The 24,003-nt window shown below is 37.7% G+C and overlaps 1 protein-coding gene across 8 annotated transcripts in view; it reads left to right on the top strand.

The window, feature by feature from the left end:
* Window positions 1-2,578: 2,578 nt before the first annotated feature.
* ADAM22 (ADAM metallopeptidase domain 22) overlaps window positions 2,579-24,003 on the top strand; it is a 207,059-nt gene continuing 185,634 nt past the window's right edge. For 6 of the 8 annotated variants that reach the window (XM_037510432.2, XM_037510415.2, XM_037510408.2 and 3 more), the window contains exons 1-2: window positions 2,579-2,891; window positions 3,348-3,508. In XM_037510432.2, coding sequence (XP_037366329.1) covers window positions 2,810-2,891; window positions 3,348-3,508 — 243 coding nt within the window. In that variant the 5' untranslated portion in view covers window positions 2,579-2,809. The remainder of the gene's footprint in view (window positions 2,892-3,347; window positions 3,509-24,003) is intronic. The other 2 variants (XM_037510424.2, XM_037510440.2) reach the window with 1 other exon arrangement.

Below are 24,003 nucleotides of genomic sequence, written 5' to 3'. Positions count from 1 at the left end.
CACATACACACACACCACATCTTAATTCACTGCTTTGTCTGGATATTTAGGTTGTTTCCATAACTTGGCTATTATAAATAGTGCTGCAGTGAATATAGGGGTGCATGTATCCCTTCAAATTAGTGATTTCATGTTCTGGTAAATACCTAGCAGTGGAATTGCTGGGCCTTATGGCATATCTATTTTTAATATTTTGAGGAAACTCTATACTGTTTGCCATAGGCTAGACCATTCTACATTCCTACCAAGAGTGTACAAGGATTCCTTTTTCTCTACATTTTCACCAACACTTATTTCTGGTTTTTTGATATGAGCCATTCTCACTGGAGTAAGGTGGTATCTCATGTGCTTTTGCTTTGCATTTTTCTGATGATAAGTGATGTTGAAAATGTTTTCATGAAGGCCACTTATTTTTCTACACAATGGGATGATTTGGTATACCACTTGAAGCTCTGCTCATTGGGAAGATTTCCTCTGTGGCTTTCAGTGTCATTCCTGAGTGGAGCTGTATGGCAGTTGTCAACTATTTTCAGCTTGCTCCCCTGGAAGTAAATAATCCATATACTACATTTGTATTTTTCTTTGCTTTTCATCTGGCTTTACAGAATGTCCAGTATATCTATAGGTGTGATCTGAGAGACAAGATCTAAAAAGCAGTGATAGATGACATGGGTATCTGGGTTGCCTGTTCATGCAACCCTCTTGAGTCCTCTGATCCTGTACTTGTTTAATCCTTGATATACTAATTCCATCTTTCAATAGATTATTGCTACACCTGCCTGATGTTATGACTTAATAGGTCTGACAGAATCCCAGCTTACGATCAGCACTTTTGACCACATGATGGTTTTTGCCACACAGGTGCTTCATTTCTCACCTTACACAACACACTTTTCACTTTTACAGAAAGTGCGTAATTCCCCATTCAGATGGCATGGCCTTAATCTAAATCCTCTAGGGACTAGCTTGTGATTTCGTGATAGAAGCTTGTAGTAAACTTCACTCTTATTGCACTGTTGCCTCTAGAAACTTTGAACATGCCTGGGCCATATGGTTGCACAGTCCTTTTCTGCTTATAGCTGACAGACTTTCATGACAGTCAAATTAGTATTCCCAAATCAATATACACCATATACAGGATCTGAAGAGGCCTACCAGAAATTACGCTTCCTTTTCAAGTTTGGGAAATTCAGGATGCAATAATTTGTCCTTTTCTTTGAATAAGATGTCCTGGCATGTCTCTGATCATTGGAACTCTGAAAATATTATTTGATGTGGCATCAGTTATCCAATACATTTTGCTCCTAAAGACACTGATCTATGAAGCAACTCTATTACTCTGAAGATCAGGCCTCCTCTAGCTGCCTCTTGATTCAGCTTTACCAATTAAAACTATATGCACCTGGCTTCTGTATATATGATGGGTTTATATATAACATGATTAATATATACTGTATTACATATATAAATAGAAACTAGGCAAGATGAAATGGGCAAGATGTGGCCAAAGCACACTACTACAAAGTGACCAAAGGAGACTAATGTGATACACTGTATTAACAATCTTGAAATTTAAATTCATTTAAAATTTATATAGTTACATGTCGCTAGTGGAGACAGCATTTGAAAGGTACAGCTCTAATTTCTCTCTAAATGGTAATAATATCATTGTTGACATAGGGTTCAAATGACACTATGTGACCTCTGTAAAACTAATACACAAAAGTTAAACTATTTTCATAATTATTATTCAAGAGGTATGTAATGTTTGGAATTAAAGAAAAATGTAGCTGCCTCAGAAAGAAGAATCCCCCCAAGCCTGGTTTTCAAAAACAGGTTTGCAGCAGGCAACAGAGAAAGAAAAACATCCCACAGAGTTTGACTAAATCAAACATATTCTTCAAGAGCCTGAATAGACCTTTTTCAGGAGGCTCTCTCGTCACACCTCTCTTCCTTCCCCCGGCCCTCTAGGAGTTACCAGGACCTTTCTCACACTGCATTGTGAAAAAAAAAAAAAAAAGGTGCTTATTCCACTACGACTAGGAGCAGGCGCCTCATACCCGTGATGTGTTCCTTGGGTTTAGTCAACCGCCCGGCAGAGTGGTAGGATATCAATCAATATTTGTTAATTTATTAAATGATCAACTTACCCTTACTCTTGAAGGTACCATTCCCTGAAGGTAATTTTAGTAACTAATCTTGTGGAACAGTGCAGTTTCTTGCGGAAGAATTGGGTGAATAAACAGAGCAACTGGATATCCTTGGTGCCAAGAGGTCTGCCAGGGATGACCTCTCTTTGGCCCGATTCCTCCCTCCCTCCGCTTTTCAGGCGGTAGAGGACCTTGCTGTCCCAAAGTCGCGACAGTTCTTTTGCGCTGTGGTGGAGCCCAGAGGGACGCGGAGAGAGAACTACATTTCCCAGCTGACACTCCTGCGCGCGCCCCTGCCCGCGCGTGGTGGGCAAGTGCAGCAGGCGCTCGCTCCCCGCGGAGCGCTCGCCGCCCGCCAGAGCCTTTGCCGAGCGATGAGGTGGGAGGCGCTAGAAACCACTTAGCTACAGACAACCGCCCAATGCAGCACTCGCTCGCTCCCCCCGCCAGCGGAAGCGCCCGCGGAGCACAATGCAGCACTGAGGCAGCGCCGCGGTGGAGGCTGCAGCGCCGCGGCCGCCGCAGCACCCGCTGGGGCTAGCAGGGGGCGGCCGAGGAGAGCCGAGGTGCGGTGGCGCGGGGCGAGGAAGCCGGACCCGGCTGCCTGCCGGGGCATGAGAAGCTGAGCGTCTGGAACTAGGCGGGCTGACGGCAGCACCATGCAGGCGGCGGCGGCGTCTGTGCCTTTCTTGCTGCTCTGCGCCCTGGGGACCTGCCCCCTGGCGCTCTGCGGACGGCCAGGTAAGTTCTCCACCCTCTGTGGCTTCGGGACGTACCATTTTCCGGGAATCTTTGGAACCCTAGGCTCCTTGAAAAGGGGCATCCTCATTTTCCGAGTGCGCGGGGAGATTTTTTATTTGGTAGGGTGATGAGAAGTGGAGCAAAAATACATGTGTGGGGGCGCGCGGATGCTTTAGAAGCCTTTGGTCAAATGCCTGTTTTTCTTTGCAAGAAGAGGAATGCGGAGGTTGGGAAAAGGGTGCTCTTTTACTGGGCCCGGATCCTGGATGCTATCAAATGAGCTGGTCCAAGGCTCTCAGGCCGGTGCCTCTGTGCCCTTCCCAGGAGGCCCGAGAGGGAGGGCGCGGTGGGATTTTCGTAGGGGAAGCGTCGGACCGCAGGATGGCAAAGTGTGGATCGGGGTCATTATTTTCGCCTTTTCTTCCCAACCCCACCTTACTCCCTTCCTGCCTGGAGGAGAAGCCTCGCTGACTGAGCTGCATAGAAGGAACGAAAACCGTTTCCTAGAGCGCCAGAGCATCGTGCCACTCCGGCTCATCTACCGCTCGGGCGGCGAAGACCAAACCCGGCACGGCGCGCTCAACACGAGGGTGCGGGGTGACCCTGGCGGCAGGCAGGTGAGAGGCGCTGTCCGAGGGTGGTCCTCAGCACGGTCCGGCCCACCCACGACCCTAAGTTTGTTCTCGGTTGCCCTGGAGATGCAGTGTCCTTGGTGTAAAAGCGCAATCCGAATGCGAGTGGGGCATGGCGCTACCTATGCACAAAAAGAAGGGCAAGGTGGACAACCCCCCCCCCCAAGAACCACAGTCCAGGGGCTTTGCTAGTGAGGAATTTGTGCGGGATGCCTCCCGCAGTGCAGCAGCCTGAGCATAGGGGCGGACACCTCTCACCTCGCTCAAGGAAAAGCCTTGCATAGGCAAGAGGAGGAATATACTTTGGCAGGATTTCCATCGTTATTGTTGATGTTTTAATCCTCAAACAGACGACTTTAGAAGTGATTTAAACCAGTTTGGTACTGCAGGAAAAAAACAAGTCTGGATATCTCTCATTAAACTCAAACCATAAATATAAGCTAAACGGCAAAAGTTTTCAGCTCATTCAATTTGTGGACTCTAGAGTTGTAAAGGTGTCTTCCTCTCCCTTTCTTCATTGGTAGTAGTTACTTTGGTGTAATCAGGGGTATTTTGTTTATTAGGCACTTATAAGTTATGTTTTTAAAAATCTAAACATACCATTTACCCATTTTAAAATTTATATCATACATCCACAGTTCACCTAGCCGTAAGTACATAATAAGGTGTAACTTATTAATGTAGTGGAGAATTTTTGTAAACTTCACTGTAGTAAATGCAGGTTGAACATTTTTCACAATGTATAAGTATATCCATTAATACTTTGAGATGTATCTTGATGATGTGATAGTTATACTAGTTCTCTCTATGTGCAAAATATGTAAAATAGAAATATATGATTTAAATATGTATAGCCAAGTTCTTAGTTTTCTTAAAATTTAATATAAAGGACTGCAGTAATACTCATTAAAGTTAGATTACTGCAGTAGAAAATCTAATATGCTGGTCCTTTAATGAAGGATTTTATTATTTGTGTTAAGTTTTAGTAATTACTGATTTCCCCTTTTCATTTCAACTTGTTCCCATAGTAAACTGAAAGAAAAGGGGATACAGTATCTAATTTTTCAATAACTTAAAATTATTTCTGTAGAGGAATAGTCTTACATCCACATACAATTTATTGTATGTTGACTATAAAAATTTTCAAACCAGGCAAAAGCAGAATCTTACAATGAATCAGTTTCATCTGCTATATTTATTAGCAATTCATGGTCAAGCTTGTTTTGGGTATAATTTACCTTTTCTTTCTCTTACTGTATTTTTTTAAGCAAACATATCATTTAATTCACTTAAAAAACCATGTACCTCTAAAAGATAACGATTCCGTAAAGAAAAAGTAACCATGACATCATCATATCTAATATATAAACATGTGCAGTACATTTTTTTTTTGTTTGTTTAATGCAGGACCCAAATAAGGTCTATAGACTGCAATTAGTTTTTTTTTTTTTTAATCTCTATAATGCATGGTTTCCTCTATCTATTTCTTTGGTTTTTTTTCCCTTACAATTTACTCGTTGAAGACATAGAATCTTTCATCCTGTAGAGTTTCCCATGTTCTAAATTTTACTAATATTGCTAGTGCTTTGACACAAATCACACAAAGATTTTTCTGGGAGAAGAAAGTAAAGATAAAGAAAATTGTAGGATTGGGACTGAAAATGCCAGGCCTATCTTATGCTGGTAGGGTACCCTCTGCCCTTTTCTGTGCTGGTGAAAGACAGCACTTTGGGAAAACAGGCCAGTCATTTTCTCCCTATTTATGGAGTATCACTTCTGCATTTCACAGGCCTCTCCACTTGAGGCAGAAGATACCTTGGGTCCTTGCAGCTTTTACTACTCTTAACAATAAACCTCAAATGAAAATGACTGGCTTTTGGTTAGAGGTTAATGATTTATAGGATTTGAGTCAAACATACGAACAGATTATTAATTCAAGTCAAAATTGTCTTGTCATCAAAGTAATTTCACATGAAAAAAGATCCAGTGCCTAGCACTTAGTAAGGCACACACAGTAACTGGTTGGATGTCTGCATAACTTGGGAAGACTTTACAGTTCATCATCATCCTTAAACTTCAATTAGAAATTATTGATGACTAGGACTGAATCCAACAGTCACAATTGTAAAGATTTAGTTGTCATGTGCTAACCTTTCTCTATAATTAGGAACTTAAGAGTTTTCCTTTAGTTAAGGAACCAGAATTGGCAACTCTGGTTTCCTCAGAGCTATCATTGGATTTCAAAACGTAAGTCAATTGCATATGGCCCTTGTTTTTTCTTTGGTAGTTAAATAGAGGTAATTCATGGCATATTAGTTTATTTTTTTAGTAATTCCCTATATACTTTACAAATAAAAGTAGGAAGATTTTCTATGAACTCAAAAAGCATGTACATATTTTTTTTTATTTATTTAAGACATTAATCTACTTGAGCTCCTACTGTGTACCAATTTTTGTGCAAGGCTTGGGGATTTAGAGATAAAAGACATAGTTCCAGTCTTCAAGCTCCGCAGACAAGTGGAAAGATGGATGAGGAGGTGAGCAGTTGCATTTTTCCCTTCTCTGGATTTTTTAGAGGGCATCAGAGACAGCTGTAGTAGAGTCGACACAGTACTACTTAACCATGGTGGGGGAAATGAGGGCACGCAGTCAGGGTGGACTCTCAGGGGGACATGCTGAGGGTGAGTAGGAATTGGGCAGATTAAAGGAGTAGGTAGGCATATCAAACTGAAGGGTCATGAGCCTATAGGCATATGAGAGAACACATTTTTGATAACTACACATAGTTGGAATTTAAAGGATTGATGACATAAAATAGGAAAACAGAGTAAATGCTGTAGTATCTTCACAACTTGCTGAGCAATTTGGACTTTGTCCTGAAGGCAATGGATGGATTTCAATAAGGAAAGTTAAATGATCTGATACATGTTATTGTGGGATAATACTAATTGTTATAAATGAATAATTTTAATTTGAAGAGTAAGTGAATGTGGTTGTTCACTTTATTGGTAAAATTCGCATACATGTTAAGTTTCCTCAGAATTTGGCTACTAAGGGTACAGAAAACATTGTATGACAATACAAAGCACTTAGAACAATGCTGGATAGATATATCATAAGTAATATGAGTTTTTGTTAAGAAAATTAACTCCCTCAAGCTCCTTGAATACTTACTAGAAATTTTACAACATCACTTCAATGTAAAATGGTACCCTAATTACCTGGATATAACACATTCCCAGAAATAAGTTACATATTACTCAGATTTACATAGCTAAGTGGACTTAAACTGTCCCAAAGATGGAAAAGACATTATAGGTCATCTTACCCAATTCAGGAATTACTTCTTACCTGGTGAGAATAAGTTGTTGAAACCAGCAATCTGTTATTAAATGTTGGTAAGAACTTTGATGGTATAAAACATAATTTTACCCTTGATAAGTTCTTGTTTCATTTTTGATCCCTACATGGAACAAAAGACACTTTTTGGTAGAAATTGTTATTTTCTGGAAATATTGGCAATTTGATTAGTGTGAAATAATAATTTTGTTAATATGAATCCATATTATAAAATATTTCTGCATGACCAGTTACTTGAATGCATAACTCATACTGCATGAATGGTTAATTCATACTGAAAGCTCATTATGCCATAGATTCCTAAAAATCATGATTATGGGTAACCTTGTTCTCCTCATGGCTATCTACCTAGTTGAAAATAATTCCATTATTTTGAATAGTACTCACACTAGACTATTCATAATATTCAGAGTCTTTCTTCTGATCTAAAATTATTTGTGCTGAAGAAATTACATGTTTTCAGGTAGAAGCATAAAGCATATATTTCAACTGGACATCCATATGGGCAAGCTGTCATCCATGATTTGTTCAGATAATCATGTAATTGCTAATTTGTAGAATAAGCTCCTTAGTAATTACTCCTTTTTCACAACTATCACACATTTCCTATAGCATCAAAGATAGGTTATTTAATGTTTTATTTTATTAAATAGTCACCCTATGAATTTTCAATATTTTTTTTCCATCTATGATTACATTTATCTACAAAGAATAGAATTTTTTTTTTAAGGATACATTTATTTTTATACAAGAACTGGGGTACATGTCAGAGGCACGGAAGGGTGAGAGGATTCACCAGAGACAGAATGGGAGCAGAGCAGGCAGACAGACTGAAAGCACTGCCGAGAGGAGCAGCGGGCAAGACAGGAGAGGTCTGCCGTGCCATGTGGGTATCTCCCTGGCCAGCCGGGAATCTGGCATGCTCTGTAGAGCCTGCAGACAGCTTCACAGTGCTATGCTATAGTCTTGTCAGTAAGACAGGTTACTATTTTTCTCTTTCTCTGAAAGTGTGGTAATTTCTTCTGAAGTAGTCAGTTATGTGTCAATAACATAGATCTACAGTGTATCATAGTTTTGATAATCAGTAATGAATAGAGAAAATGCAAGATGGTAGCAAAATATCAAGCAAAAAAATATTCATTTTTATGAATATATGTGTACATATGTCTAAGCATGGATGAGCTGTACTTAAAAATGTGCTGTTTCACTTGGGAGCACTGAGTCAGCTTGGCAGTAAATTGTCTGCATTACTGCTTCCCTGGCGGAGATGGGCTCCTTGAAATTACAGCTTTAGAAGTATTTTGCAAGGATAGCACAAACATCTTTTTTTTTTTAATGTGTATTTGTTAAAGTAAGTAGCTCAATATTGATAAAGTTTTGCCACTAATAAAAACTTTGTTCTGCTGCTTGTTAATAAGAAGATATTACCCACAGTATTTTTCTTCTCCTTCCATAGAATTAAGTAGTTAAGTGAAAATGAAATTCAGAATTGTAGGAGATTCCCTTAAGATTCTTGTTTTTACTCTACAAGATGCCAGTTTGCCTGGTGATTTTACTGTGCACAAGAAAACTAGTGTTGTCATTGCTTATTTACAGCTACTCATGCAAAATTATGAATGATTTTCAGCATGCTCCTGATAAAAATTGCTCAGTTTTATTTGCTTTCTCATATTGCAAAGAATGCCAAGTGTGTATCACTTTTAATTTTTTTTAAGATTCATTTTTATTTATTTATGCATAGAAGAACTCAGGTGTAGGCCAGAGACAGAGCGGGAAGCAGAATAGGTGGATCTATTGAAATACACTGCTGAGGGGAGCAGTAGGTGAGACAGGAGAGGTCTGCGGCGTCCTGGCCAGGGATCGAACTCATGCTGCAATGACTGGAGATAGCTTGATAGTGCTGTGACTTTAACCCCTGTGCCACCAGGGAGGCCCCCTCATTTTTAAGAGCCCCTCCTAAAGTACTGGGAGGGAGACCTCCTTTCCTGACATGACACACTGTGGTTAGTAGTTCTCAGTACTCCAGTGGAGTTCAGATAGGGCCACATTTATCATTACATCTCATGAATTGTCCCCAAACCAGAAAAGGATGTTAATAAAAGGAAGAAGGAGAGCAAAGGAAGGGAACTTGAGGGAAATGGTGAGAAGATAGGGAAGAGAAATCAGGATAAGACAGGAATACTTATAATGGTATTATTGTATATATTGCATATGTTAACATTTAATACATGATAACTAATGTGATAACTAATGTGATTTTATATGCAGGATACTTTTCTAAGTAGTTAGTACGTAGTATTAACTCTTGCATCCTCATAAAAATCACACTGACAGGTAATACTAACCAGCTGTAAAATCACAAAGGTAATTGAGATGAGATTTACATGTAGATACTTTAGCCCCACTACACTGGATTCCATTTCACACCTAAGAGTTGAGGAGCTCTGTGTACTCTTGGGTCTGTCTTTGGATTTTAGTTGCAAGAGAGTTTGGTTTCGAATTGGTATCAGTTTTCTCAGTCACTTCCTTGACAACTCTAATCGCCGATCAGATGTGTTTGAAGGATATTTTGAAGGACCTTGTAACTGGTTCCTAAGACACCATTTATAGTATTAATCAAAATATTGGAATCCATAACTTATTGTGTTTCATCAGGACAAAGAGGAGAGATATAGAACATAACTTCCTTGAATTATATGCCAAAAATTTCAAGGGCCTCCTCCAAAGTGAAAGTCACAGCCTGAGTTTTCCTAGCAACTTCATTCCTGGTACATCAGTATGCTCCTTGTCCTCATCCTCATTTCAGCTCAAAAACCATCACAAATATCTCTTGACTTGTAATAATTCATAAATCTGAGAAGTCATATTTGTGCACATTTTCATATGCTTGTTATGCTTCAAACAAAATAAGTATTCAAACTAAAATGAGTAATCATATAAGTGTCTTCTGATCTCTTTTCTATAATAGGTCCAAGCCTATTGTAGTGCTCTTGTCTGATTGTTGACCATACATCTTTACTGCCTAGAATAGCACTTGGCATAGAGTATATACTTTATAAGTGTTTATTGAAAAGGTCAATTTTCATTTCTTCCCAGTTTATTCATCTATTTAAAAGTTGTATTTTATCTTATAAGCTCCCATATAAATACCCTGAAATAATTTTGGAACAAGTTAGGGTGTGAATGAATGAATGAATGAATGCTTTTTTTTTTATCTCTAAGTAGTGAATTTATAACCCTTTTTGATAATTAGTTATTTTATACTTAATTAAAATAGAGTTCATGTGCCATATAAAACACTTCATATATAAAAAATGATTGCAAACTTGTAACTGTCCTTTACTATCATGTCATTATTTAAGGTGCTTTTAAAATAGAAATCTGTTTTGTTTTCCCCCAAAATAGATTATTATATGTAACTTGATTTTGAAAATAAAATAAAAAATGCTGTCCCATGATCCAGAAATATCAGTAGTTCTGAATAGGAAGAGAAGGAATAAAGTATTTAATCCACCCTGACCTCCACTCCACCCCTACATCTGTCTGTATTGAAGAGATTTTTCAGAATCATATTTATATCAGCAAGGGCAAAACTACATTTTTTATTTTCCTTTTTAAAGTTTCTTTTTTTTTTTTCATGAGTGCTTTTTTTTTTTTTAAGATTTATTTATTTTTATACAAGAGCTGGGGTACAGGCCAGAGGTGCAGGAGGGTGAGAGGATTCACCAGAGACAGAGCCGGGAGCAGAACAGGCAGACGACCAAAATGCACTGCTGAGGGGAACAGCTGGAGCTACAGGAGAGGTCTGCCCCGCCATGTGGGAATTTCCCTGGCCAGCTGGGAATCAAACCCGCGCTGCAGAGGCTGTGGACAGCTTCACAGCGCTGTGCTCAACCCGCTGCGCCACCGGGGAGGCCCTCTTTTCCTTTTTAAAATTTAATTTTATGGGCCTCCCCGGTGGCGCACGGGGTTAGTTAAGACGCAACCTATGAAGCTGCCCGCAGACACTGTGGCATAGGTTTGCTCCCTGGCCAGGGAGCAACCCACATGGCTCAGCAGACCTCTCCTGTCTAGCCCGCTGCTCCCCTCAGCAGTGTATTTCCGTCTTTCTGCCTGTTCCGTTCCCCACTCTGTCTCTGGTGAATCCTCCTCTCACCCACCACACCTCTGGCCTGTACCCCAGTTCTTGTATGCATAAATAAATAAATCTTTAAAAAAATTAATTTTGTGCCATGAGATTTTAGCATTTAGCAATAGTTGCCCCTTCTGTTGCTTTTTTTGTCCCAAGTAAAGAACCATAGTTAACCCTTTTGACACTGGAAATTGATGATGTTTTCCTGAAGTTTGGCCTCAAGAGTTCACATTTTGCAAGTGGCTTTAAAACTTTTTATCCAAGGAGAACTCCTACTTGAGAGTTTTATTGGACCACTTATTCTACTTTGTACTACTTTGTGTTTCTAACGGTTACCTCTAGTTAGTCAATTTCTGTGCTTCCTGCCTGCACTCCCCTGCCTTGAATGATGAGATATTTTGTATGTGGGAATTTGGAAAATTTGCCCTTATAAGGATGGGTAATTTTGGTGTCAGTTTCTTTGGGATAGTGGATTATTTTCAAGGTGAATTTGGTTATTACCTTCAGTTTAGCAATACTTTGTAGCATATTTCTTTTTTTTTTAATAGATTTTTTTTTTAAATAGAGGCATGTTTTATTTATTTGTTTGTTTGTTTGTTTGTTTTATACATGCAGTGGGTACAGTCAGAAGTGCGGGAGGGTGAGAGAATTCACCAGAGCCAGAGCGGGGAGCAGAGCAGGCAGAAGGACCAAAGTACACTGCTGAGGGGAGCAGCGGGCGGCAGGAGAGGTCTGCGCGCCATGTGGGACCCTCCTCCGGTGGCCTGGGAGCAGCCGGGGATTGAACCGGTGCTGCAGAGACTGCGGGCAGCTTTGCAACCCAGCGCTCAACCGCTGCGCCACCGGGGAGGCCCTGTAGCATATTTCTAAGAAAACTTTACTTAAGTATTTAATAAGAATAGTGGAAGATTTTTTGGTAGGTACACTTGCAAATTTAACACTACGCAAAATTAAATCATCATGTCTTAAGTAGTTTTATTGACTGTGAAGATTATCACTGAAAATGATGAAAATTTCAGTTGAGGACCACAAAATTGTTCTTATATTTTATGATCTTGTACAGCTAGTTTAGCTATAAATAGTACCTTGCTTTTTTCTAAACATATTTCCTCATAAGATATGTGGTACTTATATTGGACATAAATCTTGGACAGGTTTTGATTGATAGGAAGTTAGAGAAAATTGAAGGAATGTTCATTGCTGATCCCAAAGGTGAGGCCATTTCTGACTAGGTGAGTGACTAGAAATCAGGCTATGTCAAGCCATGGTGTATAGCAGTGTTTGTTGATTCTTCTGTTCCTCTCAGGTAAAAAACAGGGGGATATATTGGTGCTAAGATACTGAGAATTCTCATTTAATGTAGTATTTCAAGTTTAACATGGTGTTCATGTAGTTCTTGATGATCTTGCAGAGACAATGTTTTCATATTTAATGAAGGGAAAATTATATTAATTCATAATTTAAGCAATTTAGTATGAAATCTACTTGAGGTCATAGATTAATGAGTTGCTTAGGACATTTCTTAAATGTTCTGATTATGAAATCATGAACTTTACAGTTGTGAGGTGATGGGTAAAATTTACTTTCATTGAACAGAAAAGCATATTCCTACATCCTAATCTTCATATTTATTTCTTCTCATTGTTGATCAAAGAACCTTATAAAATAGCAAATTCTCAACAAGCGAATTTTGACTAGATGAAATCATTGATGCCACAATTTGTAGAGAATCCCGTTCCACTCTTATGCCTCCAGACCTCTATTATATCAGGTTTTCCCTGGCCAATTATTTTCTCTTTATCTCTTTCCTTTACCTCTCAGTATAGGTTCTGTCATTTTCCTATTGCCTCTTTCCATTTGTCGTTTTCTTATGAACTTAGTCTTGCTCTGTTCATTTACTTTATGACTGTTGGCTTTTTTGTATTTTCCCCCCTAATTTCTTTCTGTCACATGCCCTTGTTTGTCTTAGCAACTAAACTAAAGACAAATCTCTGAAAGTTTATTTGCATTTAGTGTTAGAAACCATACCTACTGCTGGACCTGTCTTTGGATTTAAAAAAGGTGTTAGTTATAGTTCAATAAGCTTTTCATTTTACTACTTCATGTCTATTTTTTAATGTAATATTTTTATTATGGTATTTTTGGTGTTTTTTTTGTTTATTTCTTTTGTTCCCTTTAAATTGTCCCTCATTCATTCTCTTCTTTGAATGTGAATTTAATGTCCCTTCTGTCCTTTACTGCTGGAATAATTACCCACCTAATATCAATCTCCTTATTCTCATCACTCCAATTCTCTTAGCCTTAAACTCTTGAGTGATGTGCTCAGTCTGCTTTCTACACTTGCTGAGCTTGTTACTTCTTAAATTCTTCAAGAGAGTACCATAAAAGTAAAATGTTCCTTATTGGCTAGGTATAAAATGTGGGCGTTGCTGTGGGGGATATTGGAGTGCTGATTACCTGACCGTGTTAATAGAAAATGTCCTCATGAGACAGACTAATTGCTCAACTTTGTCATGTGTATTCACCATTGTTTATCCACTGGCTGGCCTGCAGGTGATGCGCAAAAAATATTTGTAGGCCTGTCTTTGTTTCAACTTTTTGTCTCAGAGATGCTGGAAAAAGTTCTGTGGCCATTCATGTTATGAATTTCTCTACTTTTGTTGTGTTTCCAACAGTTACAGTATTTCTTTCATATAGATAATTAAAAAATATATATATTAAAGATTTATTTATTTGTGCATACAACAACTGGGGTACAGGCCAGAGGTGGGGGGTAAGAGGATTCCTCAGAGATATTTTGTTGGGATGGGTTTGAGGGGAGCCTGGCCTTCCTCCCCCTCACCTGTCTCTGACTTCTTTCTTCCTCTTTTTCTCCCACATACACTCCTGCTGGCCTACATAGTCACCCTGTAGACTGTGCCCAAGTTCTATGAGGATCCCATGAGTATGAGCATCTGAACTGAACTAGCTATCCTTATTGCTTCAGATTAGAGGCAGAATTTATTGGGAAAATCAGGGCCATAACGATAAGGATAGAGAACACCAGAGAAAATGGTGGGAACACAGACAATGATTGGTACCGACATTCTACCACATAGAGCTGCCTTGCTGTCTTTCAACTACTTAATCACTGTGACAAATTCATACATGTCAGTTTATTGCCCCATCTTTCCCAACAAAAATAAAATGCAAGCTATTTAACTTTTTTGTATAAATTCATGTACCAAAATTTTCCATTTTCTGCTTGGAGCTGCATTTTCTTTAAGAGAGTGATGTTTGTCTTTTGAGAGAGTGACATACTGTATTTTTGATGGATCTGAACTTTTGAGAGCTAAGGAATTCCCTTGATATTTGTTCTTGGAGTTTGATTTTTTTTTTTCCAATATGGTTTTGAACTAAGGACAGCATCCCCTTTTTTCTTTCTGTAATTAAGTCTAAATACTTAATTCTTTAATGTTTTGTTTCATTTTTCCAAATTTCACCTCTCTTTTAATGACTAATAAGTTAACATAAAATATTTACTTTATTTCTTAGGAGATAGAATGTACTCACATCATACACTTTCCATGTTGCTTAAAGATTCACATATCTGATTTAGCATTAGCGGAGGCCCCAGGGAATGATGGTTCTCAGCTGTTTTCCAGCACTTACTGTGTGAGTGAAGGATCTGAAAGCAGGTTTAAGATCAGAAAAGAAAGAGCCGATGGTTGTGAAGGAGCACCCACATTAAAAGATTAAGATCCAGTGTTTGACCCACAAAATTAACTCTGTAGCAGTTGTCATAATTTCAACTGACCTAATGTAATCTCAGCAACAAAATAATGCATATTTTGCATATGCATTTATAATATCCTTATTAACTATCATCACAGTGAATTTTAAAACATTTTCATTGCTTTACCAAAAAACCCATACCCATTCCCCAAACTTGCCATGTTTTCCTACACTCCTCTCTACCCCCACAGCTTTAGAAAATTGCTAATCTACCAGCTGCCTCTATAGATTGGTCTGTTCTAAATATTTCATATAAATGGAACATAGATTATGTGGATTCTTTTCTTTGTGTTGACTGGCTTCTTTCATTTAGATTAATGTTTTCAAGGTTCATCCATGTCGTAGCACGTGCTTTGTGCTTTGTTTCTTTTTATTGCTGAGTAATATTCCCTTATTTGTTCTCTTCATGGAGATTTGGGTTGTTCCTATTTGTGGGGAATTATGCATAATGCTGCTATAAATATTTGTGTTAAACCTTGTGTGAACTTGTGAGAACACACACACATACACACAACAGAAATCGTAACAATTGTGTGGTGAAATAACACTTGACCTTTTACATGCAGTAGTATACTTTACCTTCTACTCTGTTTCCATGCGGTTTCCTGTTTCCTCCCCCCCCCCAAAAAAAAAAAAAAACCCAAAACCTGGCCATGGTACAGTAAAGTGATTTCAGAGCCCTCTAATGGGTGATGGTTTTGACTTACAGTTTTAAAAACTCCCCTACAGCATTCCTGATAGATGAGCTCAGTCCTTACAAGACAGCTCTTCCTTTGAGCAGCTTTGCTTAAAAAGGTTTCAGAAAGTTGGGTCAGATGTGCCTCCTAGCAGTTTCCAGTCATCAGTTTTTGTCTCTTGTTTTCCTGGCAGCAGTATCAGAGATATCTCTGTGGTGTGTTGGTCATTCTTCGGCTGCTCTGTGATACCAGTGAAATCCACAATGTGAAGGTGATTGTGAAAATTGATTCTTCAGGACAAGTTTTGTTAAAAAGCTGATATTTTGAAATAGTTCAAAAAATATAAGAAAATAAAAAAATGCAGAGTAATGTGACAGATATCTTTGTACCTAGCACCCAGAATCACAAAATTTAGTAGTTTTTTTAATAAAACATTTTAGATTCAGCTGATGTTTTCCTTCTGTTCTAGTCCCTCTTCCCTCCCATATAAAATTATCTTGAAGTTGCTGTGCATCTTTCCTGCCTTTGCTTCCACACTTTTATGACATATTTGGTGTCTTACGTGGAGGACATAAACTGTCAATTCTTACAGTTTATGCATTTTCAACTTTTCTACATATTGGCAAATCACATAGTATTTGTGTCAGTTGACAGCCTGTCAGCAGTGTACATCCCCATATTCACCATCATTTGGAATCAAAAGACTTTTAAATATCTAACACAATATTATAGGTGTGAAATGGTGTCTAATTAGTTTACTTTTCTTTTCCTTAATGACTAATCAGGTAGATCACATTTGGTGATCCATACTTTTTCTTCTGACTGACCTAATCATATATTTTCCTTGTTTTTCTATTTCTTTTTCTTATTGATTTGTAGGTATTTAAAATTTATTTTGGATTCTTTTTTATTATTGGTTATCTGTGTTGAAAATACCTTATAATTTTGTGGCTTATTTTTTCATTGACATGATATCTTTTTTGTAATATTTATTTTATTTACACTGATCCTTCATGTTCTTTGTATGTTCCTGTATTACCTTACTACTGGGGAGTCTACTATGGTTTTAGAATGTCTTAATTTTTAGTAAAGAAAGGTTCTTGTTATGCAGTAAGACCTCTGTTAATGTATTCAATAGGTTCTTGGAAACTATGTATATGGAATGAAATGTAAGGAAATTATCTCCTGGACTAATACTGTTTAGTTCAGCATTAGGCAAGATTGTTTTTACTCATGCGCATTGTAATGAATAAATGTTGAAGTAAGCTATGTTATTTGATGTAGTGGACCTGATGTAGTTTTCTTCTTAAAAGAACATTATACAATAATGATTTAAGAGTTAGAGGACCTAGAATTAGACTGCATGGATTCAAACCTACCTTTGCCACTAGCTTACTGTGAATTTGGTAAGCACTTCTCTAATGCTTAGTTTTTGTAATAATAAAGTTGAAATAAGTACTTAGCTCATACGTTCTGTAACTATTAAAGGAGATAATATGCATAAAGCTTGTAGTTGAGTATTTTGGCTTAGTAAGAACTCAAAAATGTTAGTTCTTTCTTAAGCTCCCATAATTATCATTTATTGGTATAAAATTGGTGCTCAGTTTCTTATGTACACAAATCACTGGATTTTTCTGTTCTCACAACAGTCATGATTTGCATCAAATGTTTAAGGAAGGCAGAACAATTTGGATGCTGGTGCTAATTCTGTTTTTCAGCTTTAGTCTCACTGTATTCTTTCCAGGAATTTAACAAACCCAAGTTAGTCTTCATTCTCCCACCCACACCCCTCAAATATTAGATCAAATATCAGGTGGGATTTATTTTCTTAAAGTGAGTAACAGTGCAGCTACTTACTTTGGGATGGGAGCATCTCTGCATTAGAAGAGACATCAAAAATCTGTTTCCTGCAAAGGGTGGTTTCTAGCTGGGAAGTGAGGAAGGGAAGGGAGAGCAGGACATGAAGTGGTTGCAGGTGGTGAAGGGAAAAGTTGGACTCAGAGGTCACATACCTGGTGGAGTGGTAGGATCTATGTATTTAACTGGATCAGAAGATAAGATACTGTCTTTTAATAGCTTATTTTTCATAGATACTTTTTACATGTACCCTAAAATTCACCCTTGTAAAGTATACAGTTCAGTGATTTGTAATACAACTTTTCATATAACTTTTAGTCATTTGTAATTCACTCATTTTCCCTTTATGTTCTGGCTCTCCATTTTTATTTTTCTATTGTTTTTCAAACTATTGTCAACTATCTGTGATCATATGTTCTTTTGCCTAACTTCTTATTGAGAGGACTCTGGGTCCTGAATTAGTTGTAGCTTTCAGCTCAGTGGAAGAACTTCCATTTTTTTTTGCAGTGAATTCTTATATTTAATAAATATTTTAACACTTAATCAATCAGCCATGTGTTCCAGAATTTCCAACCGTTTTCAACAGTCTTTCCAAAATCTGTTATTCCAAAGTTAATTATTTGTGTTATTTCTCTTTCTCAAGAAATAATTAGGGTAGTAGAAGTCCGTATGCTTTTATTTAAGCATCATATGCTCACTATAGAAAGTGTGCAGGAAGAGAAGAGCTCCAAGTGCAGATATTCTTGTTGGTGTGTAGTGTGTGTGTGTGTGTGTGTGTGTGTGTGTGTGGTCTTTTCAGAACATCCCATCTCCACTGGAGAGGCCATTGGGTCAGTTTTAGTTTTCACATTTCACATGAGGAGAGAAACAGCTACACTTGTCTCTGCACCTTCTGGTCCTGTGCTTTGGTATTTTAGTTACGTTTGAGCTATTAATCATGCCTTTTTATAGCTCCTGTTCTCTGCAGTGTGTTTTCACTAGAATTAGAGATTCTTGATTTCTCTTTTTGTCTTCCTATCTTTAAGCAATGAGGGAACCTAGAAGATGGCAAATATTTAATAGACTTTGATTCGTGTTCCTTATGAAATTTAAACTTGCCAGCTTTGCAATTAAAATTTTTCCATTGATTTTTTTTTTTTGTTAGATCGAGAGTAACTGTTTAGAATGGTATATTACATGCAGTGTGTGTATGTAATGGAATTATTTCCTATGATTTTATTTGTGAACTGACATCTTTGTAATTCCTTCCACAAATATTTTCTTAGCGTCTGCTATGTGACGTCACTATTCGGGACCCTTGGGATACATCAGTGAATTAAAACAACAACAACAACAAAAACCAACACCTCAGATTTCTTTCTTTATGAGGCTTATATTCTAGTAGGTAGACAAAAATGTAATATACTATGGAAAGCACAATGTCAAGTATGATTAATAAGGCTGCTACTTCAAGTTGGTGATGGAAGGTATCATTGAAGCCTGTACTGGGGAAAATAATTGGAATTATTCATATCTCTGGCAGTATTTTCAGTTTTATCCTGTGTTCTCTGAAAAGATTGTATTGTCTCACCTAAGAAGACCATATACATTTTTACTGTGGTGACTGAATATAATTTATCCCTGTCTGCCTCCCCACAATATGATGCATTTGCATTCTTCTTTGCAAGACAGTATTATTTTCATGTACTTAGGTGTACTTCACTTTTACATTTAGTACATGTGTGAGCATAGATTACTCTTTTCGCTGGATGTTTTATCCTGTGTGGTTGGCAGATATTTTTAGTGTTAGTCTGCCATAAAGCTTATAAAGTAGCAAATGATTTCCACTGTGCCTAAGAGATGGGAGGCATAGTTCCAAGCCACCTTTGAACATATCCTGTTTCATAAATGGAGGAAATAGGCCTAACTCGCATTAACAGAGGGCTTTTAAAAAAAAGTTATTTAAAAGGGAAAATAAGATGATTCAGCATTGGAACAGACTAAGTAAAAGTTGAAGAACTATCTCGAGAACTTAGAAAATAGCCCAACAATCTTTTTTTTCAAAATAGTTTTGAGTAGATGTTATTTCCTCACAGGTAAGGAAATGAATTGCATGACTTACTGAGATTCTGCAACTCTCAGAGTTCCATTTTTCTGTCTGACCTATAAAATAATGCATATTTCAAGTTATATAGCCATAGAGCTACCAAACTTACTAACAGGTGTTGGTTGAATAAAATGAATACATGAGCATAGGTCAAAGATTTTAAGAATCAGTTGATGCTTATGCTGATAAAGGTTGTCTGTGATATAACAGTGATAGTGCTTGTAAACGACTGGAGAACTAACAAAAAAACAATAAAACAATCAGGTTATATGAAAATGACCTTTATTGTGATTGTATTCCTCAGAACTTACTTAAAATTTTTAAAAATAAATGTTTACAGATAAATAAAAAGGTGAATTATTGGTTTACTGAGATCTTGCTCCTTCTATAGCTTTAGGGTGAGATCTTACTATCTTTCAGGTTCCTCAACTCCTCTCACTCACCTACATCTTTCTTAATCATACATGTCATTTTTATAGATCAGTTTCTCCTGGGGTAAGGTTAAAGGTAGGCGTTTTTGGAGATTTTAGAATTCTCTCAAGATTGCAAGATTAATCTGAAGACTGAGCTCTCAGATTATCCCTATGCCTTTCTAGTTCTAAGGGGTTTTAAAAACACCATTATCCTGCGGGGTTTTATAATTTTTTCTGTGGCCTTCCTTGAATACTTGGGGTCATCTCTTGTTTCCATCTTTATACATCTCATAAATGGAGTCATCTGTCTACTCCTTATGAACTGATTATTACCTGTTTATTTTCTTCTAAAAAAGGGACCAGTATTCAAAAGCATAGTAGTCATTTTCCTGAGGATTATTCCCTCATTTGCCTTCCCTTTGACTCATGCTCCAAAGCCATAACAGGAGCCTTGGGAGGTCAGGAGAAAATGTGAGAACAAGACAAGCAAGGAACGAATGGGAAGCTGCAATACCTCGTTTAAAGTACCAGCATTTCCAAGGATAGTTGTATTTAAACTTAGTTTTTAAACAGAGGGAATTCTTAAGGACAGTATTATATTACTGCCTTGGAGAATAGTAACATGTCTTTCCAATCAATGAAAATCTGAGAGTAGGGACTGTATCTTCTTGAGTGTGCTGTGCACACAGTAGGGGTTCAGAATGTGGTAGTGGTAGATGGTAGAGTTTGCGGGGAAGGACAAAGAAAGTGGACAGCTCAGTTGCAGTCTTAGTGGGATGCTGATCTGGGGAACATTTCTGTCACGAGGCCTTGTGCTTGCCAGGAGGCAACTGCCTAGAAACTCAGCTGGGGTAGTTCAGAGTGATTACCTATACACTTCTCAGAAGAGAATACATTCTCCTAGGGTTTCATTTAAGAAATTAATGAAAAAGTGAACTCTGTGTTACTTTCAATGTATTCATATGCCTTAGAACAAGTAAAAAGCTGAGCAGAAGGAATGATGGTGTGCAGCATTTCTGCTTTGTGAAAGAGTATCAATATATCTTTAGGAATCCTTTTAACACAGCATGGCAGATGCCTTTTTAAACAGCCTAATTTACCCCCAGTAGAGGCAACAGCTAGAGAGTTTAGTGTCCCCACTACCCCCACATATATGCTTTTCTTAAGGCCATGAGTTTAAAGAGAGAGAAAAGAATAAAGGACTCTAATCTAGCTAGTGGCTCTCAAGCACTACCATCCTGCCCTAACAAGGCCATGGGTCTCTGATTCCATTTCTTTATCCATTGTTTCTGACCCAGCAGACTTTGACATGAAATTGTTTCTCTCAAGAGATGCGTTCATACCAATGAAAAAGAAAGTGGTAAGGAGTTCATTTCTTTTTTCTATTAAGACATAAGGTCATAAAAATGATTGGAAACCTAAAAAAATTTTTTTAGGAGTGTAAAGGTTTTTTTCAAGGGTAAACAATAGCCAACATTTGATTTTTACTTTACTGTTAGCTGGCCCTAACAAACTTTCAGAGTTGGGACTCACCAACATAACAAACAGTTTGCTTGTTTTAAGTAGTATTGTTTCCCAGGTTGCAATTGGGTACAGGCTTTCTATAGCATATTGTTCATACAGGCATGTGCAATTATTGAAAACACAATGGATACTGTGACATGATTTGTTGCATTTTTCTGTCTTTCCTAATAATAATATCTCTTGGATTTTTCTATTTCAGAGATTACTTATGGTTAGTGTATTTTTAAAAGACATATCACTTTTCTAGGGAGTGTTTATTGCTAAGGATGAGGTGTGATAAATCTGTTTTTTACATGGGCTAATAGTGGTTAACTCCAAAAAAACAAAAGAAGTAAAAGTAGTTTCTAGCATTTCTTTCACTATCGTCATCCAACAGAATTATATAATTTTGCTAATCCCTAGATTTTTCATAGTATCTCTTTGAGAAATTGTACTCATTTAATTTCTTTAGACTCAACTGGTTTTGAAAGACTGTAAACAAGATATGTACAATCAGTACAACACAATAAAAATTTTCTTATTGGATATTTTGTTTTTTTCCTCAGATATGCATGATAGGTAGAGTCTGTCAGTTTTCCTGTAATTTAAGGTCAAAGAGTTACTATTTAAAACAGCTTGGGAAAAGAAAATCAAAATAAAACAACTTGAAAATGCTGGGAAGTAGTATGTTGAGTTTAAGAATTTTGGGAGTAGAGTAATGTCATCCTGGGTCTCAGCAGACATGGTTTCCTTGGAGATGGTTGGTCATCTGCTTCCATTCTGTGTTCCCTCCCTTGCCCCACTCACACGCTCATACATTTGCACTTCTTCCTTCCCTTGTACTTGTGACATTCTTTTACTTAATAACAGTGGTATTCTTCCTACCAGTCTTCATTCTACTGACTGGGCAACGAAAACCAAACAAACAAAAACAAAAAAATAAAAGAAAACAAATGTTTTTGCAGAGGTTCTTGTCTTTGCAGTTCTCTATTTTTGTGTCACAATAAGTAAAGGAAAGCCTTTGGCAGGTACCTGTCAAGTTACAGATTGAAAAACCACCTTTTGAATATTCTTGAAAAAAGATACTGCTTTATTTTCTTCTTCTCTTGTAATATTTTATTCAGACAAAATTTTAACATTGTCTTGGAAAACTTGGACAGCGGACATTTGTTAGGAAGGAATCTGGTCCTTTTAAAGTAATACACACACACACACACACACACACCCTAAACTTTATATATGTAGATGTATATGTGTGAGCAGGACGTCTCATAAGATTATGAATTTAGAAAAAATCTTTTTTACCCCATGCCAATTTGTTTTTCAAAATGCTGTGTTATTCTCCCCCCCCCCCAAGATTTATTTATTTATTTATACAAGCACTGAGTACAGTCAGAAGCGCTAGAGGGTGAGAGAACCCACCAGAGCCAGAGCAGGAAACAGAACAGGCAGACTGATGAAATACACTGCTGAGGGGAGCAGCGGGTGGCAGGAAAGGTCTGTGCGCCATGTGGGACCCTTGCCTGTGGCCGGGGATCTAACCTGCCCTGCAGAGGCGACGGGCTGCCTCTCAGCCCAGTGCTCAACTGCTGCACCACCAGGGGAGGCCCCGCTGTGTTATTCTTATGTGCCAGCCATTCATCATGGGATTTTATTCAGTGATATTTCTCATCTTCTTTTTCTTTGGTATTTGTGAGTTTTCTTTAGATCCTTAGAGCTAGTTCTTTTGTGGACATGAGTCTCAACCCTCAGAAACCTCTAATATTTATGTAATGGAAATGAAATTAAGTAGGCAAGCAAACAAAAAACATTGACATAACAACTGGACAAAGTGAATTTTTTTTTTAAAGATCATTTTTTTTTTAAGATTTATTTATTCATGCATACGAGAACTGGGGTACAGGCCAGATGTGTGGGAGGGTGAGAGGATTCACCAGAAACAGAGCGGGGAACAAAACAGGCAGACTGACTGAAAAACACTGCTGAGGGGAGCAGCGGGCGAGACAGGAGAGGTCTGCCGTGCCATGTAGGATTCTCGCTGGCCTGCCAGGATTGAACTAACGCCGCTCAACTGCCTGTGCCATCAGGAGAGGCCCACAAAGTGAATCTTGATGTGAATAACTCACCATTCTTTATTTTATTCCTTGGACTTGGCCTATTTTTGATGTTGCCTTCAGGAGAAACTGTGACCCAAAATTGGTAGAGACAACTCTTATATCTAGAGCTGCTTTTAAAATTATCTGATTTAGAGTAAACTGACTAGACATTCTAGTATATTATGTCTAAATTATTTATTTATTCTGTTACCCACCCTTTATTTACATTTCAGTACTTATATTATTGTTGGCAATGTTATATACTCTTTTCACCATAAATTAAAATTTTAAAGTATCTTTCTCACAGCATTCTATAATTAATATTACTTTTAGTTCACATATAAGGGAAAAAAAGAAGCATAGAAAGATTTAGTAACTCCACTCTAAGTCAAGTATCAAATTAGTAGTGAGCAGGAAGAGCTCTAATCTCCTTTCTCCCAAACTTTTTGTATAAGAGTATCAGTTTCCCAAGGCTGATTTATCTGAGGGATTTGGTCTGCTGCTTTTTGTTGCATCCAATCGTTGGGATTCCTTGCTCTCAGGATTTAATTACAGCTCAATATGACTACATATTGTATTGTT

Source organism: Talpa occidentalis, unplaced genomic scaffold (genome assembly GCF_014898055.3).
Source record: "Talpa occidentalis isolate TD23 unplaced genomic scaffold, MPIMG_talOcc4v2.1, whole genome shotgun sequence".
Lineage (NCBI taxonomy): Eukaryota > Metazoa > Chordata > Mammalia > Eulipotyphla > Talpidae > Talpa > Talpa occidentalis.
The sequence above is the reverse complement of the archived record's forward strand: the minus strand, read 5'-3'. Positions and strand labels throughout refer to the sequence as shown.